General features: G+C 33.4%; 2 protein-coding genes across 7 annotated transcripts in view; one reads left to right on the forward strand and one right to left on the reverse strand.

The window, feature by feature from the left end:
• LOC119582555 (H/ACA ribonucleoprotein complex subunit 2-like protein) overlaps window positions 1–3,068 on the forward strand; it is a 5,147-nt gene extending 2,079 nt beyond the window's left edge. Inside the window, exons 2-3 of the mRNA XM_037930903.1 lie at window positions 2,319–2,391; window positions 2,509–3,068. Coding sequence (XP_037786831.1) covers window positions 2,319–2,391; window positions 2,509–2,740 — 305 coding nt within the window. The 3' untranslated portion in view covers window positions 2,741–3,068. The remainder of the gene's footprint in view (window positions 1–2,318; window positions 2,392–2,508) is intronic.
• Window positions 3,069–3,410: 342 nt separating this feature from the next.
• The window catches only part of LOC119582553 (protein CASP-like), an 18,524-nt gene continuing 6,934 nt past the window's right edge, over window positions 3,411–15,000 (reverse strand). For 2 of the 6 annotated variants that reach the window (XM_037930899.1, XM_037930900.1), the window contains exons 2-11: window positions 10,900–11,032; window positions 8,364–9,201; window positions 7,978–8,180; window positions 7,167–7,397; window positions 6,805–6,968; window positions 6,181–6,268; window positions 5,919–6,065; window positions 5,530–5,652; window positions 5,063–5,224; window positions 3,411–4,831 (exon numbers count right to left, since the gene is read on the reverse strand). In XM_037930899.1, coding sequence (XP_037786827.1) covers window positions 4,583–4,831; window positions 5,063–5,224; window positions 5,530–5,652; window positions 5,919–6,065; window positions 6,181–6,268; window positions 6,805–6,968; window positions 7,167–7,397; window positions 7,978–8,180; window positions 8,364–9,180 — 2,184 coding nt within the window. In that variant the 5' untranslated portion in view covers window positions 9,181–9,201; window positions 10,900–11,032 and the 3' untranslated portion in view covers window positions 3,411–4,582. Of the gene's footprint in view, window positions 4,832–5,062; window positions 5,225–5,529; window positions 5,653–5,918; window positions 6,066–6,180; window positions 6,269–6,804; window positions 6,969–7,166; window positions 7,398–7,977; window positions 9,202–10,899; window positions 11,033–13,119 lie in introns of those variants that run through there. The other 4 variants (XM_037930897.1, XM_037930898.1, XM_037930901.1 and 1 more) reach the window with 2 other exon arrangements.

Here is a 15,000-nt window from a genome sequence, read left to right on the forward strand (position 1 = left end):
GTTTGGCCTCTGTTCAAAACTCGCAAGAAAGATTCCTATTATTTTATTTATTTATTTTTTAAAAGTAAAAGTATGGATTGCTTTTCATATGTAGCCCTAGTTGCAGTTCCAACTCATTCTATGTAGGTCTTCACATTTGGTGTAAGGCAATTGTGGTTGTAATTCTAAATTATGATTCTTGATGCATGAAGTGACTAGTTTTCAAAAAAACTTTCCTTTATTCCTGTGCTGAGTCTGTATGCCCTTGAGCATATTTTGCCTAGGTGCACCTGCCATTTATATTCAGAGTGACAGGCAGATGAAAAGAGAGTGGCTGTTATGACTGATATGTACATACAGTAGGGTAAAGTTTAGAAATTGTGAAATTCAAACTCAAATATCCTGTGCAAAAGAATATTGTCAAACTCAAACATTGGGAAAGTTTTGCCATCTTTGGTACTACAAAGGAACTTTTGGCTGTTAGATTTATAAATAAATGTTCTTCATAAAAGAAAAGTTTTGTATACCAAGGTTGACCATCCATATCTGTTCATGTTTTCCAATTGCTAAACATCTAACCACTAGCTAGACTTGATTTTAACCCTTTTCCGACGGGTAGTATTCATAGTGGCCCTGGACTCGCTGCCGGGGGCTTATATCGTCGCCCCAGCATGCACGACCACTCATGCCAAATACCAGCATCCCATGCCGTTTCTTCGTAATACTACGAAGATATGTTGTATTTTCAGTTTTCATTATTTTTTAAAGTCTCTACTTGCCAAACTTCCTGATAAATCGAGACTGAAGGGTATATTTGTTGTTATATAGACTCCATAATTGCTCATTATTCGGTCTATAGTCCGAATAAAATAAGCAGTGTGCGGCATCATGGAGTTGAAATTGTCGGTTTGTTGCATGGTAAAAATGAGAGTGTTAAAACCGACTTAATCACACTTTCACTGGCAGAAAAATAATCTTTTGCCGTAATTGTAACAAAAAAAAACTCATGGCATGTCCATACATACTCTATGGCATGTGCGTACGTGCCCCCGGCAGATGGTCCCGCCATGCCATGGCATGTGCGTACATGCCACTCGTTGGCAATGGGTCTACCAATAAGAAGAGAACTAAAAAAAAAAATACTGTATACATTTAAAATACAGCAAAAATAATATAGCTCATAAGCATAAACAAAATAGTTTTCTTGAAAAGTATGAAAAAAAATGATGAATACAGGAAATTAATGAAGCAGGTAGTATAGTACTTTATTGTAAATATTTAATAAGTTCTCAAACGTACTGGTTTCTAGAGTTTAGATGAAGTTGCTCAGGTAGTGTAGCAGACTAATCTATTTATGTCTCTTTGATTTGGGGGAAACATCTTACTGTTACATGTTGGAAGTGGCTTACAATATATCGTCTCGATTTTTTTCATGGGAAATTTCTGAGTCATTTTTAGACATTATCTTGAGCATGATATTATACAAACATAGTGTTTTACCATGTATAAGAACAAAAAATTACAATTAAGCTTGATGTATATACAGTTGCTTGTATAAATTTGTAGTCAACATTTCACAATGCATTCAGCTTTAAATTCACACTAACATCATTATTTTAGTTGTTTTCTTGCAGAATTATTTTCATGTAAGGAACATGTATAAAAAAAGCATCTAAGAATTTAATGAATTAAAAAAAAAAAAAAAAAAAAAAAAAAAAAAAAAAAAAAAAAAAAGGAATAAAACTCATGACTTTTTATGCATTTTTTAATGCATTATTTATGGTTTTTTTTATGTATGAACCTTTTCCAATTTTAAAAATATTTTTCATAATTTTCTGCTGATTTTAAGGCGTTTCAAAATTATAGGTTTAAAACAGATCAAGTAAAAAAAAATATACTGTGAAAAAAGTAGGTAATCTTTAATCCCATTTGACATTACTTGCAGTATGTCATCTTGCACCATAAAATAATAGTCTTGTGAAAGATAAGATGGTTTACTTAAACTTTAAAAAATGTTTAGCAAAGTAACCATTCTTGTTTTAGATGCAAAAGTAGGCAAAGAAATATTGGTTATCATTAATTACTCTTATTTAAAGCAACCTTTTTCATATGAAATCGCCCTTTTGGGCATTTTTATTGAATAAAATATGGAATTGGTCCCAACAAGAAAATCATGTTAAACTGTCAGATTTGTTTTGGTGATATTACCATGAAAGAATATCCGTATTATTATCAATGTAGAATTGTCACTGTCTAAAATGTTGAAGTAACGTAATGTAATGGCTATACAAGTGTCAGGATTGATGATAAATCTATTTACTTATTTTATTTTTTTGCAGCTTCCCAGCACCAGGGGTACCTGCATGATGGTCTGAAGGAAGTCCAAGGAAAGATTCGCAAAGGGTCAACAGGGTAAGAAGGATTGCAGTAAATGTCAAATGCTGGGTGTATGTAAATATTTGACAGTTCCTAGTGTAGTTTTAACTTTTGTATGTCTGAATCCTTTATTTTTATTTTTTTCTCTCCCAGAATTGTGATATTTGCTGGTGATGTATCTCCAATAGAAGTAATGTGTCACCTTCCTGCTGTTTGTGAAGAGAAGGACCTGCCGTACATATACACACCATCCAAACAAGACCTAGGAACGGCAATGGGACGAAAGAGATGCTCAGTCATGGTGCTTATTCGGGAGCACAGCGATTATAAAGACTTGTATGATAAAGTACTTGAAGAAATTAACAAAGTGCCCAAAGTATTTTAGGCTTACTTTTTGTTAGTGTTGTGCTAGATTTGTTTTCTTTTATATTTTCTCTTTATCTTTTATCATCATCTTGGAAAGTATGCCGATTACTTTTGTATACACAAATATTTCTTAACATTCCTTGTTAATGTTTATTAATTATTCAAAAACCAAGAGTTCAGTTCAAGAATTTATATTTTGTTATGATCTTAATAACATTTGTTTTAAATTATATTCCCACTGTGATGAGAACTTTTAAGAAATATTTGTTTATTTTCATAGGTACTTCATTTCAAGTACATATTTGTATAGAATAAGTATTCATAATAAAAATCTTTTAAAAATAAATTGCATTTTTAGTTTGTAGTTAAACCCTAAGGTAAATTACATACATATAGACACATGTAATAGGGTTTTCATAAATAGTCTAAAATTGTTCCTTTACAGGGCTGTACTCTTAATTTTATTACATGTTAATTATTTTAGCTGGACCTACACAGGAAAAGACTAACCAGATGATTCACTTAAATTTAACATCCTGGAGAAGCCAGATCTTTACAATTAAATATTTTTGTGTTATCCTTGATTAAAATTAAGCTTATTTGAGCTCATGTATGGGTTATATGTTTGTCTCCCTGAATAGTCAGTCTTTTTAACTTTTCTTTTTAGTTAAAGGAGAGTAAAAATATAATTTTATTACATTCCTATGTATATATGTAGTCTCTTATCCACAAGTTTTTACACCTTCAACTTTGAATAGCAAAAGAATGTACAATCCTGTATTTGGAATGCTATAAATATTAAATATTAAAGCAGTTACAGATATCGCATGTCTCATGTTTTGCAAAGACTTTACAGAACAAATAATCCTGAATTTTGCAATGCTTGCATAACTAATCTATTTCTTGTGCAGACCAGTCGAACCTCCTCATACCAGACACTATCCATAAGATAATTAAAGGTGGTTTATAATCCTGGTTATTTAGAGCAGAACAGGTACTGAATTACATTTTCAGCAAGGAGTGGGGTGGAGGGGAGTTGGTTCTATGTAATAAAAATCATAAATATTTACTTAAACATTAAAATAAGGTGATGAATTCAGGAAGGGGTAAAGAGAAAAAATGGAACGCTTACCTGATGTATATCTTTAATATGTTATGTGTGTTACGAAGTCTCTAAATTTCTCTAAGACTAGAGATTATTATTTGACAACCTTGTGATTTGCATAGCAATTTTGTTCACTTCACTGGTTTGCAATTGTTTTAATTGTAAATACTTGAAAGGAACATGTTGGTAGAAGAAAAAAAATATGTGAGCACAGCTTTTACAGTTGTAAACACTAAATATGGCATCAACATTTTCCCCCATCAAAGACTATGTACAATTGAAAATGTAAGGATTTTCACATATCTACATACTATTTATTGTAGGAAATGAATTCCTGAACATATTTCTGGAATTATACGAATGGAGAATACATTTAGATCTATGACAGTCAAGAAAATCACTTCCAACTGGTGTGCATTGATGGCAATATATATATATAGAAAATACAAAAATCTAAATCAGGAATATGACCAGTATAAGAATTAAATACAAAGACCACTTTGGTTTTATGCAGCTACAGTAATTGCACATTTATCTATAATATAAAACAAATACAGTTAAGGTCATTGGTATGAAGCCATGTTAACCTTCAATAAATGTAAACATCAACCTTTACAACTATTTCTGAAGTAAAGATACCTCACAGTTGTATCAAATGTTTATACATATGTACTTTATATTACACAAAATGGTTAAACTACTAAATCTTATTCCTTGGGAAATAAGCTATAATAAACAATCTAATTACATAACATACTACTGAGGCTGAAGTTTGAGAGCAGCAACGTTGAAGGAATCCCCTTTATGTTGTGCTATAAGCGATAGCAATTTCAACTTATTCTGGTGAGCATTGGAGGACTCAAGCTCGTACATGGTTGCCAAATTCAAGATGATAGCTTCGTGCAAAAATCTGTCAGGTTGCGAAAAGACAGCACCTTCCACAAGCTTGATGGCCTCTGTCACCCTACCCGTGTACATGAGGCAAACTCCTAAATTATTAATAACCTGCAAGAAGAAAGAAGGCTAATTAGCTTTGAAATACATTTCACTGCATTGTAATTTACATTAGAGCTAACAAAATAGGTTTAATAGGTTATAAGCCAAAATGCATACTGATTAACATTCAACTTATAATTCTGTACATTTCCTACATTTTACAGGAAATAAGTACTGATATTTGCAGGCATTGCACAAAAAACTATTGTACAGTTTTTGTGTATAATAATCAGAACATACCAAGCCATTGTTTGGGTTAATTTTGTGGGCTTGTTGTAAGATCTCTGTTGCATCCTTAAAAGCATTCTGTGCTATCGATATATATGCAGAATGCAGTAAGCCTTGAACTGGATCATGGTGTGGTGGTGGTGGAGTATGCTCTAAATAGTGGTTGAAAGTGTCCTGGAAGAAAAAAATATGATGAAAAATATAATATTAGTAATAAAACCAATAAATGAGTTTTGAGATAATGGATGTCTAGCTTTGTTTTTATATACAACAAGTGTTGCATCTGGGCTCTCCAGATTTCTGTGGCATTATTCCTTAATAGCATCAAATTACCTGCAATTAAAGCAAATGTTCTTAACACCTTTGACCAGTCCTCTAAGAACAGACCAACTAAATTTACACCTATCCCAAAATATCACACATATCTACAGAATATAAAATAATTGAAATACTTGAAACAAAACAAAAAGAAATGCTACCTGTGCAGCTGTCACATCACCCAACTGCAGGCAAAGGCGACCGAGAGCAGAGTACAGTCCTGCAGCTGAATTTGGATCCTCCTGGGTGAGTCTCTCCAAAAGGGACCCTGCTAGTCGGAAGTCCTGAAGTGATATGAATTTGGAAAATGTTTATTATAATGGAAATATTAATAGGAAAATCAAGTAAGAGCAAAGCAGAGTGAAATTTAAGAATCAAATGTAAACTGTCAATGGTAATCCAATGGCTTCTCCATGGTTTAAGAAAAGAATGTAATAAAATTCTCTACATGACAATAATTTGGTCCAGATAAAATAAGTGTATAATGTAAGGAAAACCATTTTAATTTTATCTGATACGACATATGAAATACATTTCACAAACTTCTTACCTTCAAACTGACTGCACAGTTTGTAATGGAATAGAGTACTTTCAACCGCCTTGTTCTCCAAAGCTTAAGTGAGTCATCACGCATGTTGCTGGTCATTTCTAGAGTGCTTCCATCTTCACTTAGCCCACTACTCAGGTTTTCAATGATCTACATCAAACAGAGGAGGTAAAAAACAAGTTTTGTTAAACTGCATTACTATTTATTATTACAACTATAATATCCACACCAAACCAAGAAAATATGAAAGTGAAAACATATTTACCCGATTACAATTCCTAAGGAGTGCATTCAGGCGGTCGAGAGCCTGAGTGTGTTTTCCCAGATACTGCGGCAGCTCTGCTACTAGCAACCTAAGATGTTAGTTTGGTTCAGTTATAATGCCTGATTCCAGTACATTACAATACTTTGTTGCAATAGTTTATAATATTTAATCAGAGTATTATCTCCTAAATTTGGCAGATACTAATTTTTTAAAAAATGCTAAAATTTGCTTTCCATAAAGTATGTAATCCCATTATCAATTATCTTATGAGTATTATAGAATATTTGCTTTATCAAAATGAAACAAATATATAAATTAATTAATACAATTTAAGTAGGCAATATAAAACATCTTATAAAAATATTTATAATAGGTATATAAGAAAATAAGAGATTTAAATATGTACATAATACATTTGTATATAATTATTTTTATCGACAAAAGGACTGATCATATGGGGTAGTGAGGAAGATGAAGAAACAAAGGAGAGAAGGGATAGAAAATCAGAGAAAAATCTGTATATTAGAAAGGAGAAGGAAGAGAGAAAACTTGAGAAGTATTTAGACTGAAGAAACAAGTGGGGAAATGATACTAGAAAAATATTAGCACAAAAAATCTTCCCACCTGAAGCCAAATGGGACCATAGATCCTCTCCTTCCCCCATACAACTCGGGGTAGAACTCAAAGTACAGGTCAGGAGCATCTAAATCTCCAAAGTACTGGCACTCCACCTCAGCAAGGGAAAATCTTCGTAGTTTTATTAGTAAGGCTATTCTGGTGAACCACAGCTGCAGGAGTGGGAAAATAATGAATATTCCATTTTTATGATCACTTCTAAGGAATTGACATATTATCAAAGCATAAAATGATAAATTCTATAACAATAGAAAGATATCTCTTGTTCTGTCACAAGTGATATTTTGCATTTTCTTTTTTAGCTCCTTTGAGACCTGCCAGTGATTCTACTCCTTTCTTTTTATTCTTACTTGTATTGAGTGAGCGGTGTGTTTACTTGGATGACCTGCTCTTCCTTCCCCTTGTCCATAGACAGTAAGAAGCTGAGTTGTTAAGTTTACAGCTGCATGGTAACATCCAGCTGCAATCAACTGACGCAGACCTCTGTCATCCTGTGTAACTGAGGCAGCTGTCAAGACCACTCTCTTTGTTGCAGCCTCTTCTCCCAGGTAAGTCCGTACAAGATTCTTCACTGGGTCACCCTGGACAAAGAAGATGGCTTGTTTCAAAGTTGTGAATGACACAGACAAAAGCTGTCAAAAATTCTAGATTATGAAAGGACCACTAAAACATATGATTACACTAGACCCGTTTTAAAACTATCAGAAACCCGTTTTATGAACTGAATGACAATGCTTTCAGGACTCATGTCTACATCAATTCTTTGTTAGTTTTGACATTTTTTATTTCAATAAATTATATTTGTATGTAAATATACATGTATACATATACATATCCATATGTATATATGCATATATGTATATATGTATATATGTATATATATATATATATATATATATATATATATATATATATATATATATATATATATATATATATATATATATATATATATATATATATATATATATATATATATAATATATATATATATATATATATTTATATATATTACATATATATATATATATAATATACACATAAATATATACATATAAATATATATACATATACATATATATATATATATATATATATATATATATATATATATATATATATATATATATATGCACATGGAAGTGAGGACTCATTACTTACAAAGTCCTCCTTTACTGCAATTCCTGGCATGGTAAGAAGATCCTTTTCAGGAAAGTAAGTTCCAGGGGGACTTGTTGACATAGCAATCAATGCTTGTTTAGTACTTTCTGAAGGAATCCAAGCATCATGTCTACGGTCTGCATCACTTGAAAGAAGGCTTGCAGTAAAAACATCTTGTTCTGTTGCTGGTGTCAGAAAGGAATCTGGAGAGGGTATGGCATTGCTGATATTAAAGCTATCAGTTGGGGACATATAAACGGGATTTATCATTGCAGAATCGCTGGTATTTCCTGGAGTCTGATTACCAATGCTATCAAATGGATTTGAGGTTTTAGTGTTACTGAAGTATTTAAATAGCTTAGACTCATTCTGTCGGCTTTTATCACCTGCTGATTCAGATGCTGCAGTTAACTTCATGGGTGGTTTTGGGCTTGTTGGCTTGCTGCCTGTTGATGCCTGCAAGTTGTTTGGAGGAGCTGATATTGCTACTATTCCCATAGCAACATTACCAGCATGGATCAATGTGGTTTGTGAAGGAGAGGAGGGCTCTGCTTCTTCTTCAATACTTGCTTGCTGAAACTTTACTGTGGTTGCCTCTACATCCATGCTGGCATTAGGAGATGTGTCAGTAACAAGCATTGAAGTGGTCATGCTCATCATCATGGCAGATTGAGAAGGGGTAGTCGGGGTTGGCACAGGTAGATTATTTGCAGGTAAATTAGTGGTAGAAGCAACAGCCTCTTGGTTCTGTGGTGTTAGTGGAATGTTATGATGTGCAGGTGTGGAAAAGCTCTCATGAGATGGATGCAGTGAGTGAAGATTAGTAGGGTTAGGCTGAGGTGTTCCAGGACCTCCTAACTGAGGATCAGGAGTCACAGAAACAGGCGGTTGGTACGGTGATCCTAATGATACATCCCCTTGACTTGGAGATGCATTCCCAGAGGTTGTTATGTTGGCCCCAGGACTTGAGAATGAATTAGCCTCTGGAGGGTAAGTCAGTTGCTGATTGGCTATGGGGGTTATATATGGAGTGCTGATCTGTTCACTGGTCGCTGGAAGTGCAGGTGCTACTCCGCCCACCTGATGGCTTGGGGGTGTTGGCTGGGCATCCTGAGGGGTTCCTGAGAGCTGGTCAAAGATGCTACTGGAACTCTGGTCGAAGTAATTACTTAGTGTGGGTTTTGGATCTGGTTGGTCAGACATGTCCTAATCTAATATTTCAATCTAGAAAGAAAGGAGAAGAAATTGATGAGAACATGCATTATCAATTTGGTCTGAAAAAGTTTGAGATTTTATGATCACATATACTTTCAGCAAAAACAGCAAGTACAAGCAACTTTAGTGCTTGAACATTCACAGCAAGCATGCTTTCATAACAAAGGGTCAACAATTCTACAACTAAAAAGGCAATTTCATCATATATCAGTTGGAAATAATTTTCTTTACAAACATTTCATATAATTTCTAATTGCATTCAACTACAATTTATTATTATTATTATTGGGGGATCTATACAAAAACAATATATAAAATTACAAATAGCTGACATTTACACAGCCACAATTTTACTAAACTGAAAAGACAACAAGCATTACAAATTTTAAATATCAAATATGTGATAAAGACCCCATTTGAACACCTAAAGGAATGTTAAAATGTAACTAAAAACAGTACATGCACAAGAGAATAAAACAAAGTTACAACAGTATAATCACAAGCAAATAATATCTGAGAAAAAACACCAGGATTAATCAAAACATTTTTGCTAATTATGGCTTTCAGGTAAAAAATCTGGGCTACAATAATGAACCTGTTACTTCTTGTCCTCGCTGGCCACATGTGAAATGAAAGTAAAATCAGTGATGTGCTTGAGCCCTTGCCTTTTTTCTGAATGAAAAGTGTCCTGTCCTTCAAAATCAGGGAAAGTACACTCTTAATCTGAGGTTTGCCCTTCTGAAAGGCTGTGCACACCACTGACTAAAATATATACTGCTACTGATACATTATGCACAAGAATACCCAAAATGTCAAATGAAGGTAAAGAACTGTAAATAACTGCACAATTTCTAAGTAATGAATTAACAATGAAACCAAAATTTTCTGCACTGAGAGAGAGAGAGAGAGAGAGAGAGAGAGAGAGAGAGAGAGAGGAGAGAGGAGAGGGAGAGGGAGAGGGAGAGGGAGAGGGAGAGAGAGAGAGAGAGAGAGAGAGAGAGAGAGAGAGAGAGAGAGAGAGAGAGAGAGAGAGAGAGAGAGAGAGAGAGAGAGAGAGAGAGAGAGAGAGAGAGAGAGAGGAATGAAAATGTTAATGCACAAAAAAGGTAGGAAGAAGGAATGCAACTAGCAACACAAAAAAAGGAGAGAGAGTTAAAGTTCAAAGTATTAAAGGAAAAGTTAACAAAATTCTGACAAAAAGCTAAACTTAACAAAACACCTAAAATAAAAATGATCTCAATTGAGTAAATACTGACAGAAATCACTAAATAAGCTCTGTGAATTACATATCACATAAGAAAAAATTGCTAAATGCATCTTAAAATTAATGCATGCCCTTGTTACTATCTAGTGTCTCTGCCACTGTATGCTACTATCAATTATGTATAAAAAAAGAAGATAATATTGAATACAAAATAATGAAAATTAATAATAGAATAAAGATTTTCCTCTCATACTCATGCCAACTAAACTGTGATGCATAAAAAAAAATCATGAAGAAATCCTCCTAGTTTACCCTAAGTCTTTAGAGTCCATCCTTGTGGAGATACGGGAATCCCATGTATGTAACGAAGACAAGTATTAAGAAATGGACAAATATCAACACTCGTCATCACATGAATTTCCACTTCATTCATTAAATATTGTAACCACACAAATCTAGAGCACGTGGGAAACTAACAAGACATTAAAAGAATGCATACTCACACTGGAATGGACTAACTGTTTGGAAGGACTGCCCCTCTCAACTCAACACTGGCACACTGTTATTACAAGTACATAACTGTCGTCCTCTGTTCCTGGAACTGGGTCGGCACAGGGATGTCGTATTCTGTTGAACCTGAACAGAAGCCTATTGTGTTATTAATTTTGCAAATTGCATCTTGTCAACAAATACTACTTTATATCAAACAAAACTGTTGTATTATAGTAGGTATGTTCTTTTCTCCTCTTTGACTTAAGTAAGTTATACATGATGGGAGTTTTGTGGTCATGAAGTTAGAATCATTTAACCTGTAAATCAAAAATTATATTTTTGACCAACAATGCTCTCCTCAGAAATAAATATACAAGTATGAAGAAGAAATACGCTCAAAATGAAATTAAATATATAATGAATGATCAACTGATACCTCACATTTTCTAATATAATGCTTTCCTTACAAGTTTATATTTTGCAAAACTGATCAGTAAGTTATTAACATTTTATCTTTATTTTCAAGGAAAGACAATATTTGGTTATTTAGTGTGTAAATATGCTTATGGACAGTTTTACTATTATTTTTGAAACTTTTATGCAAACTTTTATACATTAACCATAACATTTAACACATATGCTTGGTAATTATTCTTTATTTTTCTTATCCTTTGTAAACTATCTTAAATGAAACACTTCTTTATTTATCAATTTTTATTTTCAAGTTTTGTATAGTAAATAATAACAAATATATATGTATAAATATATATATATAACATGAAAACAACAACCTTCAGTGATGAACCTAGCAAAAATAAAAAATGAAAAAAAGAGAAGAAGAAGCAAGAAATATATGAAAAATATGAGCAAGAGGGAAAAATCAAATATCTACAATCAAAAAACCTTTTGTTCTGAACAAAATTTTATGGGAATGAATCTGCTGTTTGAGAATATGGAGCAAAATTATTGTTTAGATTCGTACACAGGTAAATCAACAATTAAATAAATCACAAACTAATACCACACCTTTTCACTGTGTATGGATATATCTAATAATGCCCTATACACATGTCAAAAAAGGGCTAAATGCATTTAGGCTCAAAAGATAATTATTTGAATAATCCAACAAGTCAGTATGTATCATCATTAGACATTCCATATCAATCTTTCTTACAAAAGAAAAAGGTATTTATATTGCATGGGTGCGTGCACCCACACCCGCATTCACACCCAGACCCACACCCACACACTCTCTCTCTCTCTCTATACAAGGGAAACAGCCAAAATAAGAAAGAAATTGAATCCTAATGTTTGAATTCTTCAGGAGTTCCTTATCAGACAAACAAATATTTGTCTAGTTGATTGGAAAATCGGGATTAGTTTAAAACCTTTTGGTTCAATTTAACTTCTTACTGTGGCTGTATTTCCTTCTTATCTTTGTGTATACTTTACTGTGTTTATGTCTATATACATATACATATATAATACCTATGTGTATGTATTTATATAACATATATTATATATATATATATAATATATATATACACACACACACACGCGCACGCACACACACATGCACACACACAATGAATATATGTATATTGTTAATATTATATATATACATATATACATATATATGTATATATGTATATATATTTATATATATATATATATATATATATATATATATATATATATATATATATATAGTATATATATATATATACACATATATATGTATATATATGTATATATATTTATATTTATATATATACATATATATATATATATATATATATGGAAAGTATAGAAGTGTAGTTGCATAACTTCCTTTGTCTTGTTCTTTATGCTTTCAAAATGTAAAGTCAAATATTTGCAGGTATCACTAACCAGATTTTTTTCATAATCATTAGATGATCACAACTCTTGATTACTTAACTTCCATACTTGTCATGCTACACAATCAGATCTTTCAAACAGGAATAAAATACCATAATAAACACTTTACATGAAAACTTTGTGTGTAGTTTGTAGCTTACAAAGTCAATAAATATTCTTTGATAGGCAAAATTCTACGTCTTATTAACAAAGACGTACTGCCTAGCTTCAAGCAAGCTACATATGTATCACACAGAAAACTCAAACACTTATCCATCACCAAATTCCTTCAGAACCACTAAAAGAAACAAACGAAGTCAAGCTACCCCCATGTGCAATCTGTTTGGCTAGTCTATAATGCTTATAACACAACTCTATAAAAACAAATTACTTTGTAAAAAAAAAGTAAGAACTCCTGTTGTGATTTCCAGTAATCTGAAAGCAATCTGTACTTCCTCTACATCAGTACCTTTGGGAATAAATAATATCACACCTCTAATTATCACATTACACTAGGCACACATACTGTTTATCATAAAAATTTAACCATAGGCATCTGTTTAGATCATATTTTCTTAGCATGTATAATCTTATATCTGGGTTTTCCATAACATGGTCATCCAATATAGTAGGAATATAGGAATGTTTACTCAATCTTTAGAAATTTAGCCATCACAGGAGATAAAAGCTATACTCATTTATGCACTATTGAATATAAATTAAAAAATACCATAGCTCTTTTCTATGTTTATCAAACAACTGTACCATTTGTGCTATAGATACACACTCACTCTATGATCTACTGATTAAAATCATGGAAGTTACTATGACCATGAACCTGATTCATATGCTCTGCAAATTTCTGAGCACAGTCAGAAGCAAAGTCACGCTTACAAGATTCTGTATGGGCCAATTTGTAGAGTACAAGGAATACCAGACAGTGAACTAAGGCGGTGTACATGAACGTTACAGTCCGTGCTGTTTTGTTACCCAATATAAACCTCCCCATTGACAAGGTCACTTTCTCAAATGGGCTAAGAGCTGAATACCGACGTAACTTTTCTTTACGTGAGAATGATGAGAAGGGATCTAGCGCCTCTTCGTACTGGCTACTGTATCGTGATTCTGCTGCAGAATCTTCACTGCTTTGTCTCCCTTGGTAAGACTGGAGAAATCTAATCTTTTCATAGAGTTTCAGGTTATCAGCACGAAGATTATCCAATTCATTTTGAAGAAGCACTACTTGCTGACTTTTAGCAGTCAGTTCAGCTTCTAACTCCTCATTACGCTGACGGAAACGCTCCCTCTGAGAAGAAATGATTGGTAAAATGGATTCTGCAGCTGATGAAAAGTCTGGTGGGATTCCTCCTGGCATTGGAGGTGGTGTATCAGTGACTGAAGATTGAGGGGTGATGAGAGGAGGGGTGCTACTAGTAGAAGCCCTAACTGCCTCGGCTACTATCTCTGGCACTGAAGAACCTTCCCCTTCACCACGGTATAAAGAGGAAAGGGTCTGGACTGATGAGAGGTCAGATTCAAGATGTAATATCAAATCCTTTTGTTCAGCTGCAAGAGAACGTAATGTTGTGAGTTCCTGTTCGTACTCTACTGTCTTCTTATTCATACTATTATTCATTTGTTTTAATGCAGTATTTTCATTCTGCAAAACCTTTGTCTTCTCTAAAAGGAGCACTTCTAGAGGTTTAGAGGAGGTTTCAAGACTGCTCTCTTCTCCGCCATCCTTAGAAATGGCACTAAATTCAACAGACTTCATGATACTCAGTTCCCTTTTGATCTCATCATAATCCCTTTGTTGCTGAACTTTGGCTTCCAAGGTAGCAATCATATGAGTATTACTTTCCTGATTTTCTTCAAGGGCTCGAATCTGGCTAGAGGAACTTTCCCTAAGAAGATTCAGAGAGTTCTGCAGCTGCTTGATATCTTCCACCAATTGGGATATTTCCTTGTCCTTAGATGCCAATTCTATCTCAAGAGATGATCTTGCTAAAGTCTCTGCAGACAGTTCAACTTCACTAACAGAGGTAGTCATGACGGACATATTTTCTGTCAGTGAATTATGAGCAGCAGTTAAACTCTGAAGCTGTTCCTTGAGCTGTGCAGATTCTCTTTCAGCTATGATGGCTCTCTGATTTGCCCGCTCAAGATCATTCAACAGGATGTTAATTTCATCTGACCTGGCGAAATTTGACTCTTCTGACTTGCTCTTCAGCTCA

This window comes from Penaeus monodon, chromosome 16, assembly GCF_015228065.2.
Source record: "Penaeus monodon isolate SGIC_2016 chromosome 16, NSTDA_Pmon_1, whole genome shotgun sequence".
Classification (NCBI taxonomy): domain Eukaryota; kingdom Metazoa; phylum Arthropoda; class Malacostraca; order Decapoda; family Penaeidae; genus Penaeus; species Penaeus monodon.